This window comes from Myxocyprinus asiaticus, chromosome 21 (assembly GCF_019703515.2).
Source record: "Myxocyprinus asiaticus isolate MX2 ecotype Aquarium Trade chromosome 21, UBuf_Myxa_2, whole genome shotgun sequence".
NCBI classification, from domain to species: domain Eukaryota; kingdom Metazoa; phylum Chordata; class Actinopteri; order Cypriniformes; family Catostomidae; genus Myxocyprinus; species Myxocyprinus asiaticus.
In genome coordinates this window covers 4,662,757-4,683,863 of record NC_059364.1, presented here as the reverse complement: position 1 = coordinate 4,683,863, position 21,107 = coordinate 4,662,757, and the positions used below count along the sequence as shown (strand labels likewise).

The 21,107-nt window shown below is 38.0% G+C and overlaps 1 protein-coding gene across 2 annotated transcripts in view; it reads right to left on the bottom strand.

The window, feature by feature from the left end:
* Positions 1 to 21,107, bottom strand: part of bcl2l11 (BCL2 like 11) — a 28,165-nt gene that overhangs the window by 5,199 nt on the left and 1,859 nt on the right. The window contains exons 2-3 of one of the 2 annotated variants that reach the window (XM_051648000.1): positions 20,477 to 20,775; positions 15,061 to 15,212 (exon numbers count right to left, since the gene is read on the bottom strand). In XM_051648000.1, the coding sequence (XP_051503960.1) occupies positions 15,061 to 15,212; positions 20,477 to 20,775 (451 nt within the window). The remainder of the gene's footprint in view (positions 1 to 15,060; positions 15,213 to 20,476; positions 20,776 to 21,107) is intronic. The other variant, XM_051648001.1, reaches the window with a different exon arrangement.

Here is a 21,107-nt window from a genome sequence, read left to right as displayed (position 1 = left end):
TGACGTGCACCATGCCTCGCAAAATAAGACCTCAGAAGACCAATGATCAAGAATTGTTGCTTGCATAAAGCTGGAAAGGGTTACAAAGTTATCAGGAAAGAGTTTAGATATTCATCTGTCCACAGTTAGACAAACTGACTATAAATGGAGACGATTTAGTACTGTGGCTACTCTCCCTAGAAGTGGCCGTCCAGCCAAGATGACTCAAAGGGCACACCACAGAATGATCAATAAGGTAAAAAGAACCCCAGAGCCCATCAATAGAGATGCTGTGGAATGACCTCAAGAGAGCCGTTCACACCAGACATCCTAAGAATATGGCTGAGATGAAGCAGTTCTGTAAGAAAGAATGGTCCAGAATTCCTTCTGAATGTTGTCCAGGTTTAATCTGCAGCAATCGGAAATGCTGGGTTGAGGTTATTGCTGCAAAAGGAGGATCGACCAGTTATTAAATCCAATGGTTCACTTACTTTTTCAACAGCACTGTGAATGTTTAATGGGATTTTTTCGATAAAGACAGGAAATATTATAATTGTTTGTCTGTTGTTTTCTTAAGCACATTGTGTTTGTCTATACTTGTGACTGATGAAGATGAGATCACATTTTATGATCAATTCATGCAGAAAATCAGCTAATTCCAAAGAGTTCACATACTTTTTCTTGCCACTGTATTTTAACTAAAAGACATCAACCTCACTATTCGACTAGCCGGTTGTTTGACAAATAGTGGACTAGTCCAGTGGTTCAACCTTTTTGACTCCAAGGCACCCCATCATACAAGACAATATTCAAAGGATTTATTTCATGATACCAGAAGTTTTATAGGCCTATTACTTGATTTTTTAGCTGTTTTACCATTTTGATTAAGATTATTTTAATCTAATTTATTTAAGAAGTATTGGGCCCTGGGCACACTGGTTGAGAACCACTGGATTAGTCAGCCATTCTTACCCATCTTCAACATATAGATACAGACACATGCATTCACATGCATTATGACTCATTGCCACCCAGATAATCCAACAAAGTCTTCCATCTTATACTGTGACACTTTGCATCATGTCGACACAAGAAATACCATAATAAGACCATGGTGCTTTGAGGGATTTACAGTATCTTTATGCTGGTCAAAATTACACCGAACACAATACAGAAAGTAGCAGCTGCCAGGTTATTCGGCGTACTCTAAACCTGCGAGACTTGGAGTTGACCTGAACCAGGTGGCCTCTCTTTGGCCTGCAGCTCTGCATTCACTCGACACGCTGAACAACTCCGATAAGCAGCGGGTGCGTTCCCCCTTGAGTCTTACAGGAACTCGTGAGGAAACACACTTAATAATTTTATTCCATGCACTAAAAGGCGTTGTGGTAAATAAATAAAATCCTCTGAATTAAGGCAGGTGTGTGTTCATGAATAAAACAGAAGATGTGAGAAAAGACAAGGTTCCATTGATGCAGCATGCGGTCTAAACTAGCCTCTGTTGTAAAACACTTTCTTCACAAACAAACACGAAAATGACTTCACAACAGTGGAAGTTTCAGTAAAAGCGCTGCCAAAAATCACAACGTGCCCGAGGAGGGATTGTGTTTTCAAGCAGAGGAAACAGGTGAGCAGGAAGTGGAGTGAAATGGAGGGAGATTTCACCCTGTGTGTGTGTGTGTGAGGTTGTCTGAGCACGAGAATCGTGAGTGCAGCGCTCAAACAGAATGAGCTGCAAAGTGAAACGCTGTGTTCAAACGACGCATGCTTTCAGATGACGTTTATTTACTTCAAATTAGAACATGAGTCAGTGCTGAACTATATCCATCACTGCGATTCAATGAGTCTCAAATAATGACAAAACAACTCAAGGTCACTGAGTTTAGGTGAACTTAATTCATGGAGCATTTCACAGGGAAGCTGTGCCAAGTGTTAATTTTGAAGGACGAGCTTTATCTGAAACATTACGTTTACATCCGATATGGATTTTTCAATGGCTGATACCAATAACTAGAGTGCAGGAAGGCCGTGTGATATAGGCATATACAATTTGATTAAAAGAAATTGAGATGTACGCATACGGGTAATTGTCACAAAACCTATCAAAGAAAATAAAGACTATATTTAGAACCATTAAGATTTTTTGCATTGTGAGATTATTTTTAGGACAATTAGGCACATTTTACTTCCCAATTCTCATTACGTCTGGATGTTTTACTTTGGCTATTCCCATTATTTTCAATTATGATTCTCATTACCGTAACACAATTTGTTTTGACTGTATTACAGTAAAAAGATGCTGTTGTACAATGACTTTTTAAAAATGAAAATACTTTACAATTTAAATCATTTTGTAACGTTGGGGTAAAGAGAATATCATAACGACAATGGGCCTCGTTCATGAAACATGAGCAGAACAAATTTTTGTGTAAATCATTTGTAAAGCCATTCTGATGTAAATTCTCAGATTCATAAAAGTTTTTGTATTTTCAAAACGTTAGTTGGTACGAACAAAATTTACACCTGCTCCCGTATACGCGTAAATTGCACGTAAGACATCCGAACGTGTTGTGTTGTGTTCTTTCAGGCAAACTAACATGACTACGTTTTGATAGAAGTGACATTAAATAAGTAATGAAAAAATTAGCTAATAATTAAATGAGTGAAATTAACCTTAAAAAATAACATCAATTAGTAAAAAAGAAGAAGAAAAATCTTTGTTTTCCTTTTAAACCGTAGCCTATACTTATTTAGAAGCGTTTCTTTATTGCTTGAATTTATTTTTTCAAAGTATAGTTTATTTTCCCAACTCTGCTTATCGTTTTAACCAGCATAAGTGCTTGATTTTTCTCGAAAAAATGTATGCCCTCTAACGTGACTGGTTGGACAGTTTTTTTTTTTATTATTTGATATGAGCTTTATAATTTAGGTTTCATAATTTATTAGGCATCGGTAAATTGCATTCAGTTGATAACGTATGGTCAATGCTAATACTGTTAAACCCATAAATAAACACATCGCGGGCAGGTGCATACACAATACAATGGGGAAAAAAATAGTAAAAGCCTGCAGACTGTCGTATAGCTTACAAGTCCGTAATATCTTACAGCGTTTCGGTCAAAGATATTCTTCAGGCATTCCATTAATTTCTCTGAAGATTCTTCCAGTTGCAAGTATATCACTGTTTCCATCATGATTTACCCGAGAAGTTTCACATATGATGCTGGCGATGCACTGAGAACTGAACCAAAGGAGGATAATGGTGGTGGACATCCTCCTCCCGGCATGAACTGTTTTACACTCATGTCAAACCATTTTTATTGACTTTTTGAACTGTTTGATTCACAAAAGAGCGTCATATGACAGCAAAAACATGCAATGACAGTAACTCACTTTCTTTGAGACGCTATTGTGCTTGCTAAATCTAAATTTACGATGTGAATGCACTTCATTCATAAAAATGATTTCATTACTGTTCTGCATAGATGTAAACAGCATTTACTAGTGAGTCTGGTGCCTTCCTTATATGACGTTTTCATGGGCGTGGATTATGATAATTATGAATGAACGTGCACACGCCCCCTCTTTATGAATGTTTGGAATTCACTAACATACACATATTTTACTGACAAATCTGGGGAGTATACGAAGCGTTTGTTAATCTTGTAGAAAGTTTTCGGGAATGTCCATCTTGATACTGATATATTTACGAAACTTTCATGAATGAGGCCCCATCATTTGTTTTTAAATAAAAATTGGGGGGTAAAATGTGCATAAATGTCATGACAATAATGTCGCAATGTGAAAAACAGTGATGGCTCTAAAAACAGGCTTAATTTTCTACATGCAAACTATAATTTCTTATTTGTTTCTTTTGATTTTGGAGTAAAATTTGATTTTTTTTTTTTTTTTGCAGGTTTTGTGAGAATCACCCATATACACTGAACTTGATCAAATATTTTTTACACAACATTTACTCAAATAAATACAGAAATTGTGCATTATCCATTGACAATGGTAAATTAATGTAATAAATTGGAAGATTAAAGCAATAAGCCAAAAGAAGCAATGCATTACAGAGATTTTACCATGGTAAAAGGGTGTTTTTACTGTGTTAACTGTGGTAAAATCACTGTAAAGCATGGCTACAAGTGGCATACTGATTTAATAGAATAGTGGCAACAGCAATGTGATAAATGGCACCAATTATCAATAAATAGTTACATTTATTAATATTATTAATCAGAATGACTGTAGGCTATTTGTGGATGCCAAGCAATGAAGAAACTTGCCGCATCAATACAAAATGTGCACGGTCACAGATGTGCATTTATCTGCATTTTATAACAGCTTTGAACGTGGCTCATCCAATCAGAATTTAGAGTTCAGAATGATCCATTTTAGAATTTGATACTAGATAATATTCAAATTGACAAACACCAGCTGATTTATCGGCAAGGCCTAAATATCAATCCATCACTTGTGTATATAACTGTTTACTACCAAAAAAGCGGTTGTTTTATTGTCTTTATGACATAGACAGGTCATTAAAAGGCATATTGTAGTGATGTGGTAAGTGCATCTTCAAAAGCAACATGAAATTGCAGATCGCAGTAAGTTGACAAAGACGCATCCATCTAATCAAGCACAATTTGCTTATGGGCTGCTGTAAAAGAACACTGGCTGATTTCTTTACTATTTCTGCCTGGTTTTGAGTCGACAAAGATCTGCTCGTCTCCTCCATCTGGGACCAATTCTTCACTGTTATCTTTAAAAACAAACTTGACACAAAAGGTGGTGTTTATCTAGTTTCCTTATCTAGACAGGAATTCAAACAGAATTTAGAGAGAACGAGAGAAGCCAAAAAAGAGTGGCATCCTGGCTCATCTCACAGGGACAATTAGGTCTGGCGTGGCAAAGAAAAACAGTGTTGCCACAACCAAACAAAGCCAGAACGCAAAAAAAAAAAAAAAAAAAAAAAAACTATCCACTCTGACTGGGCACTATTACTTAGCTGCAAATACGTTCACAGATGGCTGGTCCTCTATTGCCAGAGCTGGTAAAAAGTAGTGTAATACAACACAAGTGCATGTGCTTTGAGTTAAGGTGAAAGACTCGCATGTGACAAACTAACAGGCACGCATGCAACCACACTAAGAGAGAAAAACAAGCTCTATGCATGGAGCAACAAAGAAAATAAAGCATATTAGCTGCACTTGCTATTACACTGCAAAGTAGCATGATAGGATATTTTTTAAAGAATCAATGCATGCAATAAAAACATTAGGAAAAAGTGCAAACAGATCCAGAGGAAGCAATCTTGGTGAAGTACATGAGCAAGGGAATTATGGGACCTGAGAGCTTTAATCACATCAATGATAATGGCCAATCCAGGACTGCATTTCGCTGCCCTCTCCGCATATCGAGGCGCCGTTTTGTGGCGCGTTCTGCATAACGCAGCAGCCCATGCGGCCCCATTTCGTGGCCGGCCCACTGGGAAAAGTCCCGGTTCTCCCAATGGCCAGTCTCTGCACCTGTGTACTGCTATCCTTGAGCAAGACTGCTTTATGTTAAATGAAAAAGGCCACAAAGTTACAAAAAATATAAACCACTTTTTTTGTTACATTTCCAGCTAAAATATCTATGTTGTGATTTACCACCGTTATTAGTGTTGGGTAAGTATCTTAAAAATAGTAATCCACTACAAATGACTAATTATTTCTCTAAAATTGGTATCAGATTACTTTAGAGTTACTTTATGGAAAAAGTAATCACATTACTAATTAATTTACATTTAAGTTTCTTTCTAAAACACTTTTCCGCTCAACAAATTTAAAATTAAAAGGTGTACCAAACCGCACACTTTTGCACTATTCTATGCCATTTTGTATTGTAAGTAGTGCGAATAGTATGTTAACACTGAAAATACTTCATGCACTCAATGCACGAGGCTTGCGAGGCAGAGTTACCTGGCTGTGCTGTTGGTCTAACTAAACAGTTGTAAATAATGAAGAATGTAGCAGCTAGCGAAACTACAGTGGATACAGCACCTCACAAATGTGAGTTGAATGCTTTACTATCACCACACACTGTGAATATGTATGTTGTTTAAGATACAAGTGTTGAACTGAGGTTGGCTAATGCGCTAAAGCTAGCGGCAACCCATCACGTGCGATTGAATTGTCACTTCCGTCAGCTGTTAAATGGTGAATGCTTCCAATTAGTTAAAAATTTTAAGTGTTCCATTTGGGATGATACTACACTTCGAAAATTCATACACTACATGGCTGAGTGCATAGTATATTTTGTAAGTGCATAGTGTATATGTGCCGTTTGGTACACAGCTTATGTCTATATTTCTTACTTGTTCATTCATGCAAACAAGTCATCCACTCAGCACCTCACATTTCTCCTTCACAATGACTCGTTACGGGACCATCATTCATGTATTCTACGTAAATAATATATTCAAAATAAGCATAACCCTATAATGTACTTAAAAGTAATTAAATTAATTGAAAGTCAGTAACTGTAATCTGATTACAAGGATTAAAATGTTATGAATTGCACTACTTTTTTTGACTAAAAAGTAATTTGATTACAGTAACCTATTATTTAGTAATTGGATTACACCCAACACTGACCATTATATACATTACTGTGATATAAAATTACTCACACCGTGAAATAAGATTTTGGTTATACTGCCCACCATGATGTACTTCTATCCCTCACAGCCTCGTTTAATTAACTTTCAGTTTGGCATCTACTCTTGACTAAAGTCCATTAATGCATCTTTTGTACTTGATGAGGTGTATAACATTTAGTTTCAGCTTTGCTAAGAGGAACCATCAAAGTTCTTCTGACTCTACAGTAGTCAATCATACAGCAAGAACCCTAAGGGAGACCGTAAATTTGCAGCATGCGTGAGAAAAACATTGCTTGGACACAAACGAATGCAGTGGTCTCCTGAGAGGTATCCTCATGACTCAGTAGTAACTTCAGGAGCTACAATGGCCGAGACTGTTTTATTTCTCCAGGGAAGAGGCTTGTAACAAAAGAGCATTGATGCACGGCACTGACAAAGGTCCGTCATGTGCGATTTTTGCAGGCTGGAACAACAAGCATGCTCTGTGGCCAGACATCTGCTCTGCATTAGCGCACTGCATACTAACAGAGTACTAGCATGTCACACCAGCACTTCTCAAACGCTACCAGAGCCAACGACCGAGTGCTGAGGAGAGAGAATGATCTGGAAACAGACTTCATAACACTTCACATCTAGGACAATTATATGGTTTCCACCAAATGCCATTTGAGTGTCTTTCTATTTGTGAACCCAAACAGAAAGCTCACACTGAGATCTTGCGCAAATGCTGCCTTCAAAAGACAAGATTTAACTGCCCTAGTCTTTCTTAATTTATTCTTTATTAGTTGTGTTTGCAAAGGCAAGCATCACTATTTATTAGTGACAGACGGACATATCGGCCAGGCCAATTAATCAGGTGATATTTGGCAATTTTACGATTATTGGCATCGGCCGACTAACAAGTGTTATCTTTCCCTTGTGTCAGTTCCAATATCTACCAATAGATTTGTCAATGGATAGTCACTTTCTGTTTTCAAGTTTATGTACATTTTAGTATTTTATATTGGCCTTCGGCAGTCCTGCTCTCTAGATATCAGTATCAGCCATTGAAAAACCCATATCGGTAGACCACTACTATTAATATTGCTCATAGTTAGCTAACCGAATGTATTAAACTTTGGCACTTTATTCTAAGCGAGCTCACTTAAAATGTCTGCCTGAGAGACAATGAAACGGGTGAAAAAAACTGAATGAGGAACCCAAGCAGTGGTGGTTCTAGCTTGCATGGCGCCCTGGCGAAACACGCTTCAACACGCCCCCAAAGTTGTTGACTGGGGGTTTCTGTGTGAGTGCCTCGTGCCACACCCCCGCAAGATGCTGCCCTGGGCAACGGCACATGTCACCCATGCCTAAATTCGCTACTGGACCCAAGCCATGTCTAGGGCCCAGAATATCATAAAGACTTGGGGTGGGTTCTTTTGACTTGGGCCAGTAAGTGACCACCAAACAACCACCAAGAACACCCAAGCAACCACATAGAAACACCCTGGCACCACACACTACACTCGAACATTGTGGCGGTGAGTTCTGCATGAGCAAGCACCACTCCAATTGTCTTTAGTATTATTAAACTAGATTTTCATATACTAATTACACCTGACTACACTGGGTTACACCAATTAAAGTCATTTTTAAGGGTCAGATCAGGTAAAAATGGCTCCTTAAAAGGAATATTCAGAGTTCAATACAAGTTAAGCTCAGTTAACAGCATTTGTGGCATATTAATGATTACTACAAAAAAATATTTTGACTTGCCCCTTGCTAGTAATAATAATAATAATTAAAACAAACTGTTACAGAAAGACACTTACAATGACCCTTTAACTTAAACAGATGAGGTTAGTTGGCAAATTCATATTTTTTATTTTTTCTCTAAAATCATGTTAACATGAAAAATGAAAGTCTTGTGGCTATACTTTTGAAACTGTGTATTTTAGTGATTATTTACTGGCCCCATTCACTTCCACCTCTTTTTCAAATAAAGGAGAGATGAGACAACATTATTGTTTGTGGTTATCAATATAATGCCACATATGCTATTGATTTGATCTTAACTTGTACTGAACCTTGAATATTCATTTTATTTTTGTGAGTGGCTCCAAATTCATTGTACAGAGGCCAAAAACTCATAGTCTAACTAAATAAAAACACAAGAGCATTTACTATGCAAAACAAACCACTGAAATGACATCATGAACACATGAGAAAAGAAATAAACAAAAGCCAACCCCTCCATTTGGAGTGTTGGCAGGCCGGTCCCTTTCTGACCCGAACTGAGAGCGTCTCTCGCTGGGGCCGTGTGCGTCTTTATGGCGCTCAAGAGAATGACCCGGTGCATAATTACAGCCCAGAGTCTAACCACAGGGTAAACATAATGAAGTCGAGCTGTCCCAGATACACACAGCTCTACCATATAAATGTCCCTGTGTCTCTTTTTTTGTCTCTTTTCAGATGACCCCTCAGCCAATTAGCAACTCCAGCAGGACTATAACAGGCTCTTAAACAGAAGTGGGGCGGGTTAAGGGGGAGGGGATAAATTCTGTTCTTCATGAGTCTTCTTAAACACTGCAGACTCTTTACGGCACAGTTGTGTCATGTAAACACAGCTAGCCCACTCTGTCACGCACACTGTCCCGTAACGTTTGTAATGCATTAAGCCAGCCTAAACTCATGAAAACTGCGTGACTGTGGCAAAGGTTTTGCAAAATAACATTACGCGGTTCATTACACGTATCGCGGCAGTTCCGAGGTGAAATGTCCACTGTGTGGCGCTAAAAGAGAGTTAAATGTTCTCCCAAACAGATGAGGTTTTTAAGGTTAATGCTTTATCAAGTTTTAAATCAACAAAACCGACCTCCCTACCCTAAACCTTAACCTAACCGATAGTGTCATAAAAAGTAAGTGAGATGAAAAACGCAATTGCTGAGGCAACAACGTCATTTTGTAGTGCTTCTATGACACATTCGGCTCACGTGTCGACTCGTGTGCTCTTCAGGACTCGTACTCTGGTATTTTGCATCGCAAGTGCAATGCTTTATCAGTTGAGCAACCACACAATTGTATCACACTCGAACAAGCTTGTAAATGTAGTTGGTTATGTTATGCATACGGTAAAATGTATCGCCTTGCAAGTCATGTGCTATAGTAAAAGTGTTCAGATGTCATAAGATAGTATTGTGTGAGGAACAGGGCGAAAAGTACATGTTTATGAACTGATAATCTGCCTTTTTATATGTGATTTGTGTGAAATGGAATAAAAGTTGTTGTTTTAGTGACTCTAGTGTTCATTTCACCAGGAAACTGCCGCGATACAATTGGCCAAGTAAAAATCTAGGTTTAGTAATGTGATTTTATGAGGTTAGGTTGCTTTAAGCATTTTTAAACTATAGGCTTTTTTTTTCCCGATTTGTGTTATTTCACCTCACAATACTGTATTAAATGTAAAAAAGAAATTGAAGAAACAATACATTTAGTGTATTGTGATTTCAAAACTGATATATTGTGATATTATCTTTTACTCACTTGTTTCTCATTCATCTTTATTGGACCTTGCTGCTGCATTTTGTTCCCACAAAAGTAGCGCAAGCATGAAAACAATTATGCGATGAAACGGGCGTAGATTCCGAGTGAGATGGGGGGGAGGTGTAACCGCCCCAATAATCAAAACAAGCAAGTACTGTTCAATATTTCCCCCAATAAATATTAATGTGGAAATAATGTAAATTACGTTGATTCTTGGTGTTAGAATATTGATTTAGTATTGTGATGTCATTCCGAAAACGTTACTTGGTGTGAACATCACTGGCTTTGACACCACAACCAGAACTCAGTCGATGCATTCTGAGATTATATACTTCTCACCACAATTGTACAGGGTGGTTATCTGAGTTATCATAGACTTTGTCAGTTCAAACCAATCTGGCCATTCTCTGTTGACCTCTCTTATCAACAAGGCATTTCCGTACACAGAACTGCTGCTCACTGGATGTTATTTGTTTTTGCCACCATTCTGAGCGCTGTTTTGGTGGCACGAGGAGGACCTACGTGATATTAGGCAGGTGGTTTTAATGTTGTGGCTGATCGGTGTACATGTGTTTTTATGCCGTTATGCTCTCAGTGATGTTTTGAACATTCTTGCTCTGTTGAATTTTGCTGATGTAAAGAAGTCACCAAGGTAGCGTTATCTAGCTGGGAAACATAGGTGGGTTTTGTCGAAACTGTGAGAACTATTTGTTATAGTCTTGGAGGGACCAGTTAGTATGGTTTGAAAATTATAAATATACCTGTATTGTTTCTTACACTCACAAAAATCTGTTGTTAAAAAAATAAAATGTATAATTTTTGGCATTGAGGGCCAGTGAAAATGCTGGTAGGACAAGTAAAAATTTGAACAGATTGGGACTTCCACAACTGGACAAGCCCTGAAAAGGTTTAAACATGAGGTCTTTGAAATCTGAACACAGTATGAACCCTGATCCCTTATGAAGAACCTTGATTTCTTAACTGGCACTGGAGTGACGTGGAGTGGCTTTGACACCACAACCGGAACACAGTCGATGGAAAAGGGATTTCTGGGGTCATAAATGTCCCCTTTGGGCCTGACCACAAGCGAACAAACCAGGCAAACACGACACATCCCGCAATGATGAATCACTGAATAATCAGTGAGCCATTCAGCATTCCATGACAACATGCATGTGATACAGAACATTAATAATGCCAGAACAGGAAACCTTTACTGCTATACGTGTTCTGCTTTTAAGTGTATTGTTGTTCTGAAAGGATATTATTCTACTTTGAATAAAAAAAATAAAAAAACAACTATATTATTGAGTGCTAACAATTGACAAAGAAGGAAAATTGGTTAAATACGCCACACAACCTTGACAAACAAAAAGTTTGTCTTTTGTTTGTGTGACAGGTTGAGCGAAGCATTAGTCACTGCTTGACAATCTATTGAGTAACAAACAAAGTGTAGCAACAAAGATAGAAAAAAATAGCAAAATTGTAGTCTCTAGATATGGTTTGATTCCCTCATTCAATTTAAAAGTCAAAAGTCTCATTTAGGATGAGTTATGCACCAAAGTTTAATACTTAGGATTAAGAGTTTGTTCAAATCCCTAACCTTAAATATGAGGAATAGTAATAGTGATGCTTGTTAAGGCAAAAACACCCTAATAAACCTTGTGCTGTTGAGGTGTTTACGAGACCGTCTGGACCATTGCCTGCAGGCAGTATATCGTTCAAGAGGTTTTCAGGCCTTGTTCACTTAAAAGGTAATTGTACACAGCAATAAAATCAAACAATGATAGTCAGGTTAGATAAGAGATTATTTGCATACTTAGCACACAGAGACAGCCTCAATCAAAACCATGTCTGTTTCCACTCCGACACTGAGAACCACTATAAGAAAATATTATGCCGTACAAACTTAATATCCACAAAGAGGTTTCTAACTGCCAGTTTCGAAATATATAACAAACCAATTAGTGCGCTTAAAACAACAGTGTTGTTCCAAAATATGATTTCCTTCTTCTGAGAAACATAAAAGATGATTTTAGGCAGAACGTTAGCATTCACTTTAATTGCATCTTTTTTTCTATTCAATGAAAGTAAATGTTGACCGAGCCTAACATACTGCCTCACATCTCCTTTTGTGTTTCGCGTGAGATAAAAAGAAAAGCTAAATCGATTTAGAATGACATGAGGGTGAAAAAAGTTGAAACAGACCTCTGACACGAAGATAAACACAAAAACTACCAGAGAGAATCTCGTCCAACTGGATGGCTGCTCAAACAGGAAGCTCAACTCTGTATTGGAGTCAAAGAGGTGAAAGGCAATGATCCTTAATGATTTTTAAACGAGGTATTAATTACCTTTGATTTCACCAATACAGTAACATAATCTTATCAGAGCGCATTGTGTCACCAAATAGCTGGAACATTCAAAGAAAACATGTTTGTATGTGCATATAGATAATCAAAGGTGGACATACTGTGCATGTACGGCTACTATATAAATACATAGACGCAACTGATAAACATGGTAACATGAGTCATAAAGACCGTAGGTTATATTGTACACTGTTTATGTCATATCTACACAGATCATATCTTCATTACACACTGGCATTTACTGTATCTTTACTATACATAGGAAATATATCGGCCTGTTGACAAAACATCTCTTGCCCCATCAGGCTAGTACTTGCGTTCATGGGTGTCAAATTCGTGTAATTTCATGTCCCAGGGGTTTTCAACATGTTTTCTTTTTGTTATATGGTCACATTAAAACTGAATTGGAAATTATTTTACCAGGCCTCCAGATGGAGACTTTCAATATTAAACAATGAAAATACATTATAAAAATTCACGTTATTACATATTCAAAACAATGATAATCTAAACAAAGAGTGAAATAAAGCATTTTCACACAATAACATATCAAAATGGTGAAAACTGTCTCACAGTTGTGGCGTCATTTCCACCACGCCAAACCATTTTGCCCGTAATTACGTTTTTTTCAAAAGTTAGTGTACTTGTTAACTAAGTCGATTTTTATAGAGCATCATTTCTAATTAAGGTGTAATTTTGCCAAATTATGCAAAAAATAAAATAAGAATAATATAGTATTTAGGATACAAAAAATGTTAGCTATGAAATTATTCTTTTATTTTAAAAAAGTTACAAATGTAATTTGTATCAGCATCATTTCCAGCACAGAACTGTGTTAAACGCAACACTGAATTTGAGACCACAGTGCTAAAACTGCCCGAAGTTGAAGAAACACCCTCATATGTTCCAACAATCTTATATTCATTGGGTTAGGATTAGCGTAATGTACACCGATCCACCACAACATTAAAACCACCTGCCTAATATTGTGTAGGTCCCCCCTCGTGCCACACCCGCATCTCAGAATAGCATTCTGACATGATATTCTTCTCGCCACAATTGTACAGAGCAGTTATCCGAGTTACCGTAGACTTTGTCAGTTCAAACCAATCTGGACCATTCTCTGTTGACATCTCTCATCAACAAGACATTTCCATCTACAGAACTGCCACTCACTGGATGTTTTTTGTTTTTGGCACCATTCTGAGTAAATTCTAGAGACTGTTGTGTATTAAAATCCCAGGAGATCAGCAGTTACAGAAATACTCAAACCAGCCCATCTGGCACCAACAGTCATCCATGCGATTATCTAATCAGCCAATCGTGTGGCAGCAGTGCAGTGCATAAAATCATGCAGATACGGGTCAGGAGCTTCAGTTAATGTTCACATCAACCATCAGAATGGGGAAAAAATATGATCTCAGTGATTTGGAGCAGTGGCATGATTGTTGGTGTCAGATGGGCTGGTTTGAGTATTTCTGTAACTGCTGATCTCCTGCGATTTTCACATACAACAGTCTCTAGAATTTACTCAGAATGGTGCCAAAAACAAAAAACATCCAGTGAGCAGCAGTTCTGTGGACGGAAATGTCTTGTTGATGAGAGAGGTCAACAGAGAATGGCCAGATTGGTTCAAACTGACATAGTCTATGGTAACTCAGATAACCGCTCTGTACAATTGTGGTGAGATGAATAACATCTCAGAATGCTATTCTGAGATGCGGGTTGGCGCTGTTTTGGTGGCACGAGGAGGACCTACGTGATATTAGGCAGGTGGTTTTAATGTTGTGGCTGATCGGTGTACATGTGTTTTTATGCCGTTATGCTCTCAGTGATGTTTTGAACATTCTTGCTCTGTTGAATTTTGCTGATGTAAAGAAGTCACCAAGGTAGCATTATCTAGCTGGGAAACATAGGTGGGTTTTGTCGAAACTGTGAGAACTATTTGTTATAGTCTTGGAGGGACCAGTTAGAATGGTTTGAAAATTATAAATATACCTGTATTGTTTCTTACACTCACAAAAATCTGTTGTTAAAAAAATAAAATGTATAATTTTTTGCGTTGAGGGCCAGTGAAAATGCTGGTAGGTCAAGTAAAAATTTGAACAGATTGGGACTTCCACAACTGGACAAGCCCTGAAAAGGTTTAAACATGAGGTCTTTGAAATCTGAACACAGTATGAACCCTGATCCCTTATGAAGAACCTTGATTTCTTAACTGGCACTGGAGTGATGCAACATTTAGAAATACAAGATATGAAAATAAAGCTCCCTTTACTGTGGTAAACACTTCCTTCATTAAAGCTCCGATCTGCAGAGACTCATGAAATCGCTCTCATATAAGCACGCTCGACTCTGCAACACCTGATAAAAACTCTGATATGAGAGGCGGCTTTCAAAGGCAAATTCAACCCAATTCCCCTAGACAGACAAAGACAGCTGTTGCTCTACAGAGTGAAATATTTCATCATCACAGTAGATCTCCTGCGCTTGATCCTTCGGTGTCACCAGCACACTCACACATATGCACGCAATCACCTGACTGGTACTCACTCCCTGAAAGTACAGGCGGTTGAACTCATCTCCAATGCGCCGCAGCTCCCGAGCGACAAACACTTCCTCCGGTCGCATGGCTCCAACAGGTGCTGCCATCTGCGCTTGCTGGTGGCTAGGGTTGGCAAACCATACTTCTGTGAAAGAAAACGCAAGTTTAGGACACTCACTACACTACAATAGCTGATAGTTCAACCAAAAATTACAACTCTGTAATTGCCTCACCATTATGCCATATCAAACTCGTATGACTTTCTTCTGCGGAACACATACGAGGATATTTTAATGGAAATGTGATGCGTTTCTGTCCATACAATGCAAGTCAAAAAAAGACAAAGGCAGCATAAGAGTTATCCATGCGACTCGAGTGGTTAAATCGTATTATCATTAATCGTTTAGTCTTATGGATTACTTTCATGCTGCCTTTATTTCTTTTTCAGAGCTTGAAAGTTTTGGACCCCACTGACTTACATTGTATGGACAGAAACACATCTCCATTAAAATGCCTTCGTTTATGTTCTGCAAGAGAAAGAAAGTCATACGAGTTTGAGACGGCATAAAGGTGAGTAAATGATGGGTCAACTATAAAGCCCCGATCTGCAGAGACTCATGAAATTGCTCTCATATAAGCATGCTCGACTCTGCAACACCTGATAAAAACTCTGATATGAGAGGCTAAGACAATAGCTAAGAGTGGGCAATGTAAGCATAAAAAGTATATCACAATATCCGTAAACATTCTGGTTGATAACACAATAATAATAAACACAATAAACACATTTTAAAGCAAGAGTGATTCCAAAACTAGTACAATAGTAATGAAAGGTCCTTTTGATTTAAAACAATGACCTGAATATTGGAAAGTCGTTTCAAAAACGAAAAGTTGTTTCAGAGGCGAAACAAGTTATTACATTTTGATAAAAGATTACAAAGGAATGTTTTTATTTTATTTTGACTAGTGTGCATACATGAATAATGCACAATACGGACAGTAATGTGCATTAAGAAGGTAAACGGGGTAACTTTTATTTTATATTGACTTAGTCGCCCATGCTTAGGCCACATCCACACTAAAATGTTTTCGTTTGAAAACGACTTTCATCCACACTGAAATGGTGTTTTCCTCCACCAAAACCAATCTCCATTACTGCATACTATGGATAACTATGACATTAGGAAACATTAGTATGGATGTGGCTTTAGTATTAACTACTACAAGCATGTATTTAGTGCAAGCTGTGATTAGAAACAAAATGACACGCTTTTAAATCACTCATGGAATTTCTCTTTGCTATTACTTAACTGAACAGTCTCTGCGTTATTTCAGTGATGCAAACAACCACCTCTGTAAACCTTTGGTTTGGTTTTTCCATGGCCATTAGCATGTGAAAACATTTGTCAACAGTGCTAAAATGACACTCTTTGTCCGTGGTGCAACAGTAGGTGAAAGACTGAGGTTACTAAACACCGCTAATATCACCCAAATTCTGTCTGAACTCATATTGATCTCCCGCTATGACTCAAGTGAGACACTGTTTTACTATTATTTCTCATGTGCGATCATAGTACCATGGATACTCATTTCCTTTCACAACTCCGCTAGATCCGTTTGGTTTAAGCCAGACAATATTGTAAATATCACTTTATGTTTTAGTCAACACTTTCACCTGGGCTCTCTTGTGACTTAACTACCCAGATTCAGTGATTAAAATCACAAACAAAAGTTTCAAACAAGGGCAATTTTTGGTTGATCTAAATCAATTTGGCAGTTGTCAGATGAACTTGTATTCTGTCCTGGTTTTGTTTATCGCTGCATCTTTTGAATAATATATCTGACTCAAACCGGCTAAATAGTTTAGATATTTACAGAAGTGACTGCATAGAGTGTACAGAACCAAACTGAAATACTAGTGGTAGTGACACCACACTCTTATGGACACGGACAGCTTTTTTCAAAAGAAACACCGGTACGTGTCTTGACTCAAATTTTGATATTGTCTCTCTGCGCCATAAGTTTCTCCAGTCACTAATATTTCTTTCGTAATATAGTTAATGGGTTATAGGAATAGTTCAACCAAAACTTGAAATTCTGTCATCATTTACTCACCCTCATGTCATTCCAAACCCGTATTACAGAACACAAAAGATGTTTTAAAGCCAGTCCACTCATGACAACTCGTAATAATTAGTACGAGATGGCGAAATTGTAAGAAATCACATTGGCTCAAGTTAACATGCGACTCTTATAGAAAAAAATAAACGAACCAATGAATGATGTTATTATGATTTTTCCTAAGTTTATTCCCTAACCCAAACCCCAAAGCTAATCCTAACCTTGATTTTAATAATAAAATAACTTTACTAGTGTACCACGGAAGAAAGAAAACATTGAAAATTCGTTAAGAACGAGACGATGGAAGACTGACATACATCAGTCAATTGTATTGCATAAATAAATTTGGAATAAGTATTGAAATATGTCCACAGACGTTTCCTTTCTTAAATAAAGGGTCCCACATTATATTAGGTGTCTTTAACTACCATGTACTAACATTGAAATACATAGAATACAATGTATTTATTGTGTAACTACATGTTGTTCTGCAAAATTCTTACAAGATTCACATTTGCTGCTACTGAGGTTGAGGTACGGGTAGGTTTAGGGTTAGGGGTTGAGGTTAACTGTGTAACTACAGATGTAATTAAATGCAGATACATTAAATGCAAGTACAATGCAACAACATATGTACATAATAAGTACATTGTAGCAAACGCTTAAGTACATAGTAGTTAAAGACACCTAATTTAAAGTGGGTATCGATTTGAAATTCTGTTTGTTGATTGGTTGGTCTCTATGGGAATAAATGCCGTACCTTTTTGTACGATATCTTATGAATTTGCCATCTCATATAAATTAATACGAGTTGTCTTGAGACTATTGTTTAAAGCTTGTTTACCGTGCTTTGCGTATTCAGGCTAAAAACGCTGCAAGTTCTCACGTTTTTCCGGGTTGTTTCTCAACAAAACAATATCATATGCCTTCTAAAGACTTGGAATACAATGCACAAGTCGCACGGACTACTTTTATGATACTTTTGCTTCCTTTTTAAGCATTAAAGTGAGTCACTATCAACAGCCATTATATTGCAAAGACACAGGGTATTTTCATTAAAATATTTCCTTTTGTGTTCCACATAAGAAAGACATTCATATGGATTTGGACCTCCATGAGGGTGAGTAAATGATGACAGAATTATCATTTTTGGGTGAACTATCCCTTTAACAGTGTACCTGACCAGATAGTAGCAAACTGTTGTGCAAGAATAAGTGTTCAAAGTTCATAAGCATAAATTTAAGACTTCGTGCCAACACAATGCAGCAGCTAAAGGTATAAACAAGAGGCCACTGGTGGAGGAACTCTCCAGTCGAGCGAGCTACAGATGAAAGCCCTGATAACTTATTGTTGTTTCTCTTCGCCATTTAAGAGTGGCTTTCTGGAGACGGCGCGATTGTGAGGCGCTACAGGAAGACAATTATCACCATCTCATATCTCCTGCCTCTCAATAGGGAAAACAGAGATGGATGGATCTCGTGTCTAGCCTTCACAAAAGACGGGCTAGTCTATTTTGACTGCGTGCACTAAAGCTACCTCTTGCGAGGCCTTGACGACAGCATAGGTAAACAAGGAGACAACAAGCAAATCAGCCTAATCCATCAGAGGCATAATGATGAGATGGGTCACACGCTGTGGTCATGTGTCTTTCGGGTGCACTGGGTTTGCAATATGTGGTGAATGGACCAATCCAACCAAACAGACTTCTCACAAAACACATGCAAACCAAAGTGACCAAACAAACACATGCTCCGTATAGACTTCAGATCTCATGTGCACTAACTGCAATAACATGCACTTGTAACGCAGTAAACAGTTTGATATTGGCAAAGAAAATGCGGGATGTTCCTTTAAGAGTAGCTGTCACCAAGACAAATGAGTTGACTTGTCTTTAAGCAGCATAAAAATCAGATATGTGCTGCTTCCAAATGAGAATACCATGCTTTCTGGAAAAGATTTATTTTAGTCAGCCAGGACAAGTGCACTGCCAAGCTTCAAAACACTTGTCACTGTGCTAATGTACAAAACTGAGGGCAAAGTATAGCCAAAGCACTTACAGAGGCCCCCAAAAAGTATTTGGATATGTAAAGGAATATTCCGGGCTCAGTACAAGTTAAGTGCAATCGACAGCATTTGTGGCTAAATGTTGATTACCATGAAAAATAAATGGACTCGTCCCTCTTTTTCTTTAAAAAAAAGACAAAAATCAAGGTTACAGTGAGGTACTTACATTGGAAGTGAATGGGGCCAATTTTTGGAGGGTTTGAAGGCAAAAATGAAGCACATAATTTTATTAATTCTTGTGTTCAAACTTCTGAGCTATAAAGTTGTTAAATCGGTCATTTTAGGGTTTACTGCATTGCGTTTTCAAGGCAACTAAATGGTAAAATAAGTACCTAGTTAGCCATTTTTATCACACTAAAATCATGTTAACACACATATTGTTAACGTCTTGCAACAGTGAGTATTTTAACATTTACAGATTGGCCCCATTCACTTCCATTGTAAGAGTCTCACTGTAACTCAAGATTTTTGCCTTTTTGAAAAGAAAACGAGGGACGAGTTGAAATTATTTTTGTGGTTATCATTATGTCACAAATGCTGTTGATTAAGCTTAACTTATATTGAACCCGGAATGCATCTATAAGCCACACTTAAAAATGACTGAATGTCACTGCATTAAATACAAAATGTCTAAATCATGCTAGAGGTTTTTTTTTTTTTTTTTTTTTTTAGAACTAATTTCACTTTTCTGATCCATTTTTGCATTACTTTTAACTAGATAACTGGTGTCAAGGTGATTATCAGTTGTCCTCAAGTTCTCTGAGGTGTACAGTAGGCTGGCACATCAACTATGGACATGTTTCACTAACCTTTGACGACCTTCATTATTAACAATACTGTTTTATCATGTATTTATTTTTAAAAGTGTGCATATGCTATATGTCTTTAATGACACAATCTTAAGAGTGGCCAAGTGTCCACTAACATGCATAAAAACTGAGTTGCAATTGATGCACATAATAAAAGTATTATTTTATTGCACTCTATTATAACTATTAACGGTCGTGTTAAATGATGCATGGGTCATGCAATGTTTTTACGATGTGAAATAGGTTACAGGACGCATAGCTGATCTCAGAGCTCAGGCACATAGGGGCGGGAAAGTTGCAAATCTTTAAATCATATATTTATTTATTTTTTGCAACAGAGTATAATCCACAGGAAGAACACGTCGCTTGCACACCATAAAATCGTGCCAATCTGTTCTCCAGGGGGGGCTCTTACCATCATTTTGGCCGTCTTGCGCTTCGGAAATATTGGGCATTAGAGGGGAACTTGGCACAGAATCGCTGTCGACGGAAAAATAGCCACTAGAGGACCTGGAGAAGGTTCGGGACTGCGGTGAGCTCGACTGGTAACCATGAGGACTACTCGACGTGGAAATCCCTCCCCTTAACGGGTCCCCATCGCTCGGCTGAGGGAAGGCAAACTGCTCGGGGCGCAAGACCGCTCTGCCGCCGGTGTTCTCTCCGCTTCCCCGCGTCTCCTCTATAGAGGCCGGGCCATTAGCCAGCGTTTGCTCTCTGCGGAACAAATGAAACACTCATTACTGTCTTTTTCAACCGTTTCGAAGTGGAATTGTGTGCTTTTTTTTTTTAATCAAAAAGGGACTACGAGTAGTGACCCGGCGAAGTGCGTCACAGTCGAGCTCCACTTCAACTTCCTTTTTCTTCCTTAGAGGAAAACACTGGATTTAAATCGACAGTTGTGCAATAAAACTTCAATTCGCGAAAAGATCGTGCCCAGTGCAGCGTCGAGGTCGAAATGCACGCGTTCACATTTGTGCCATCGTGTTATTACGGTCGTTTGTTTAAAATGAAAACATATCCCATGCAGAGCTCTCTGACCAACTTTA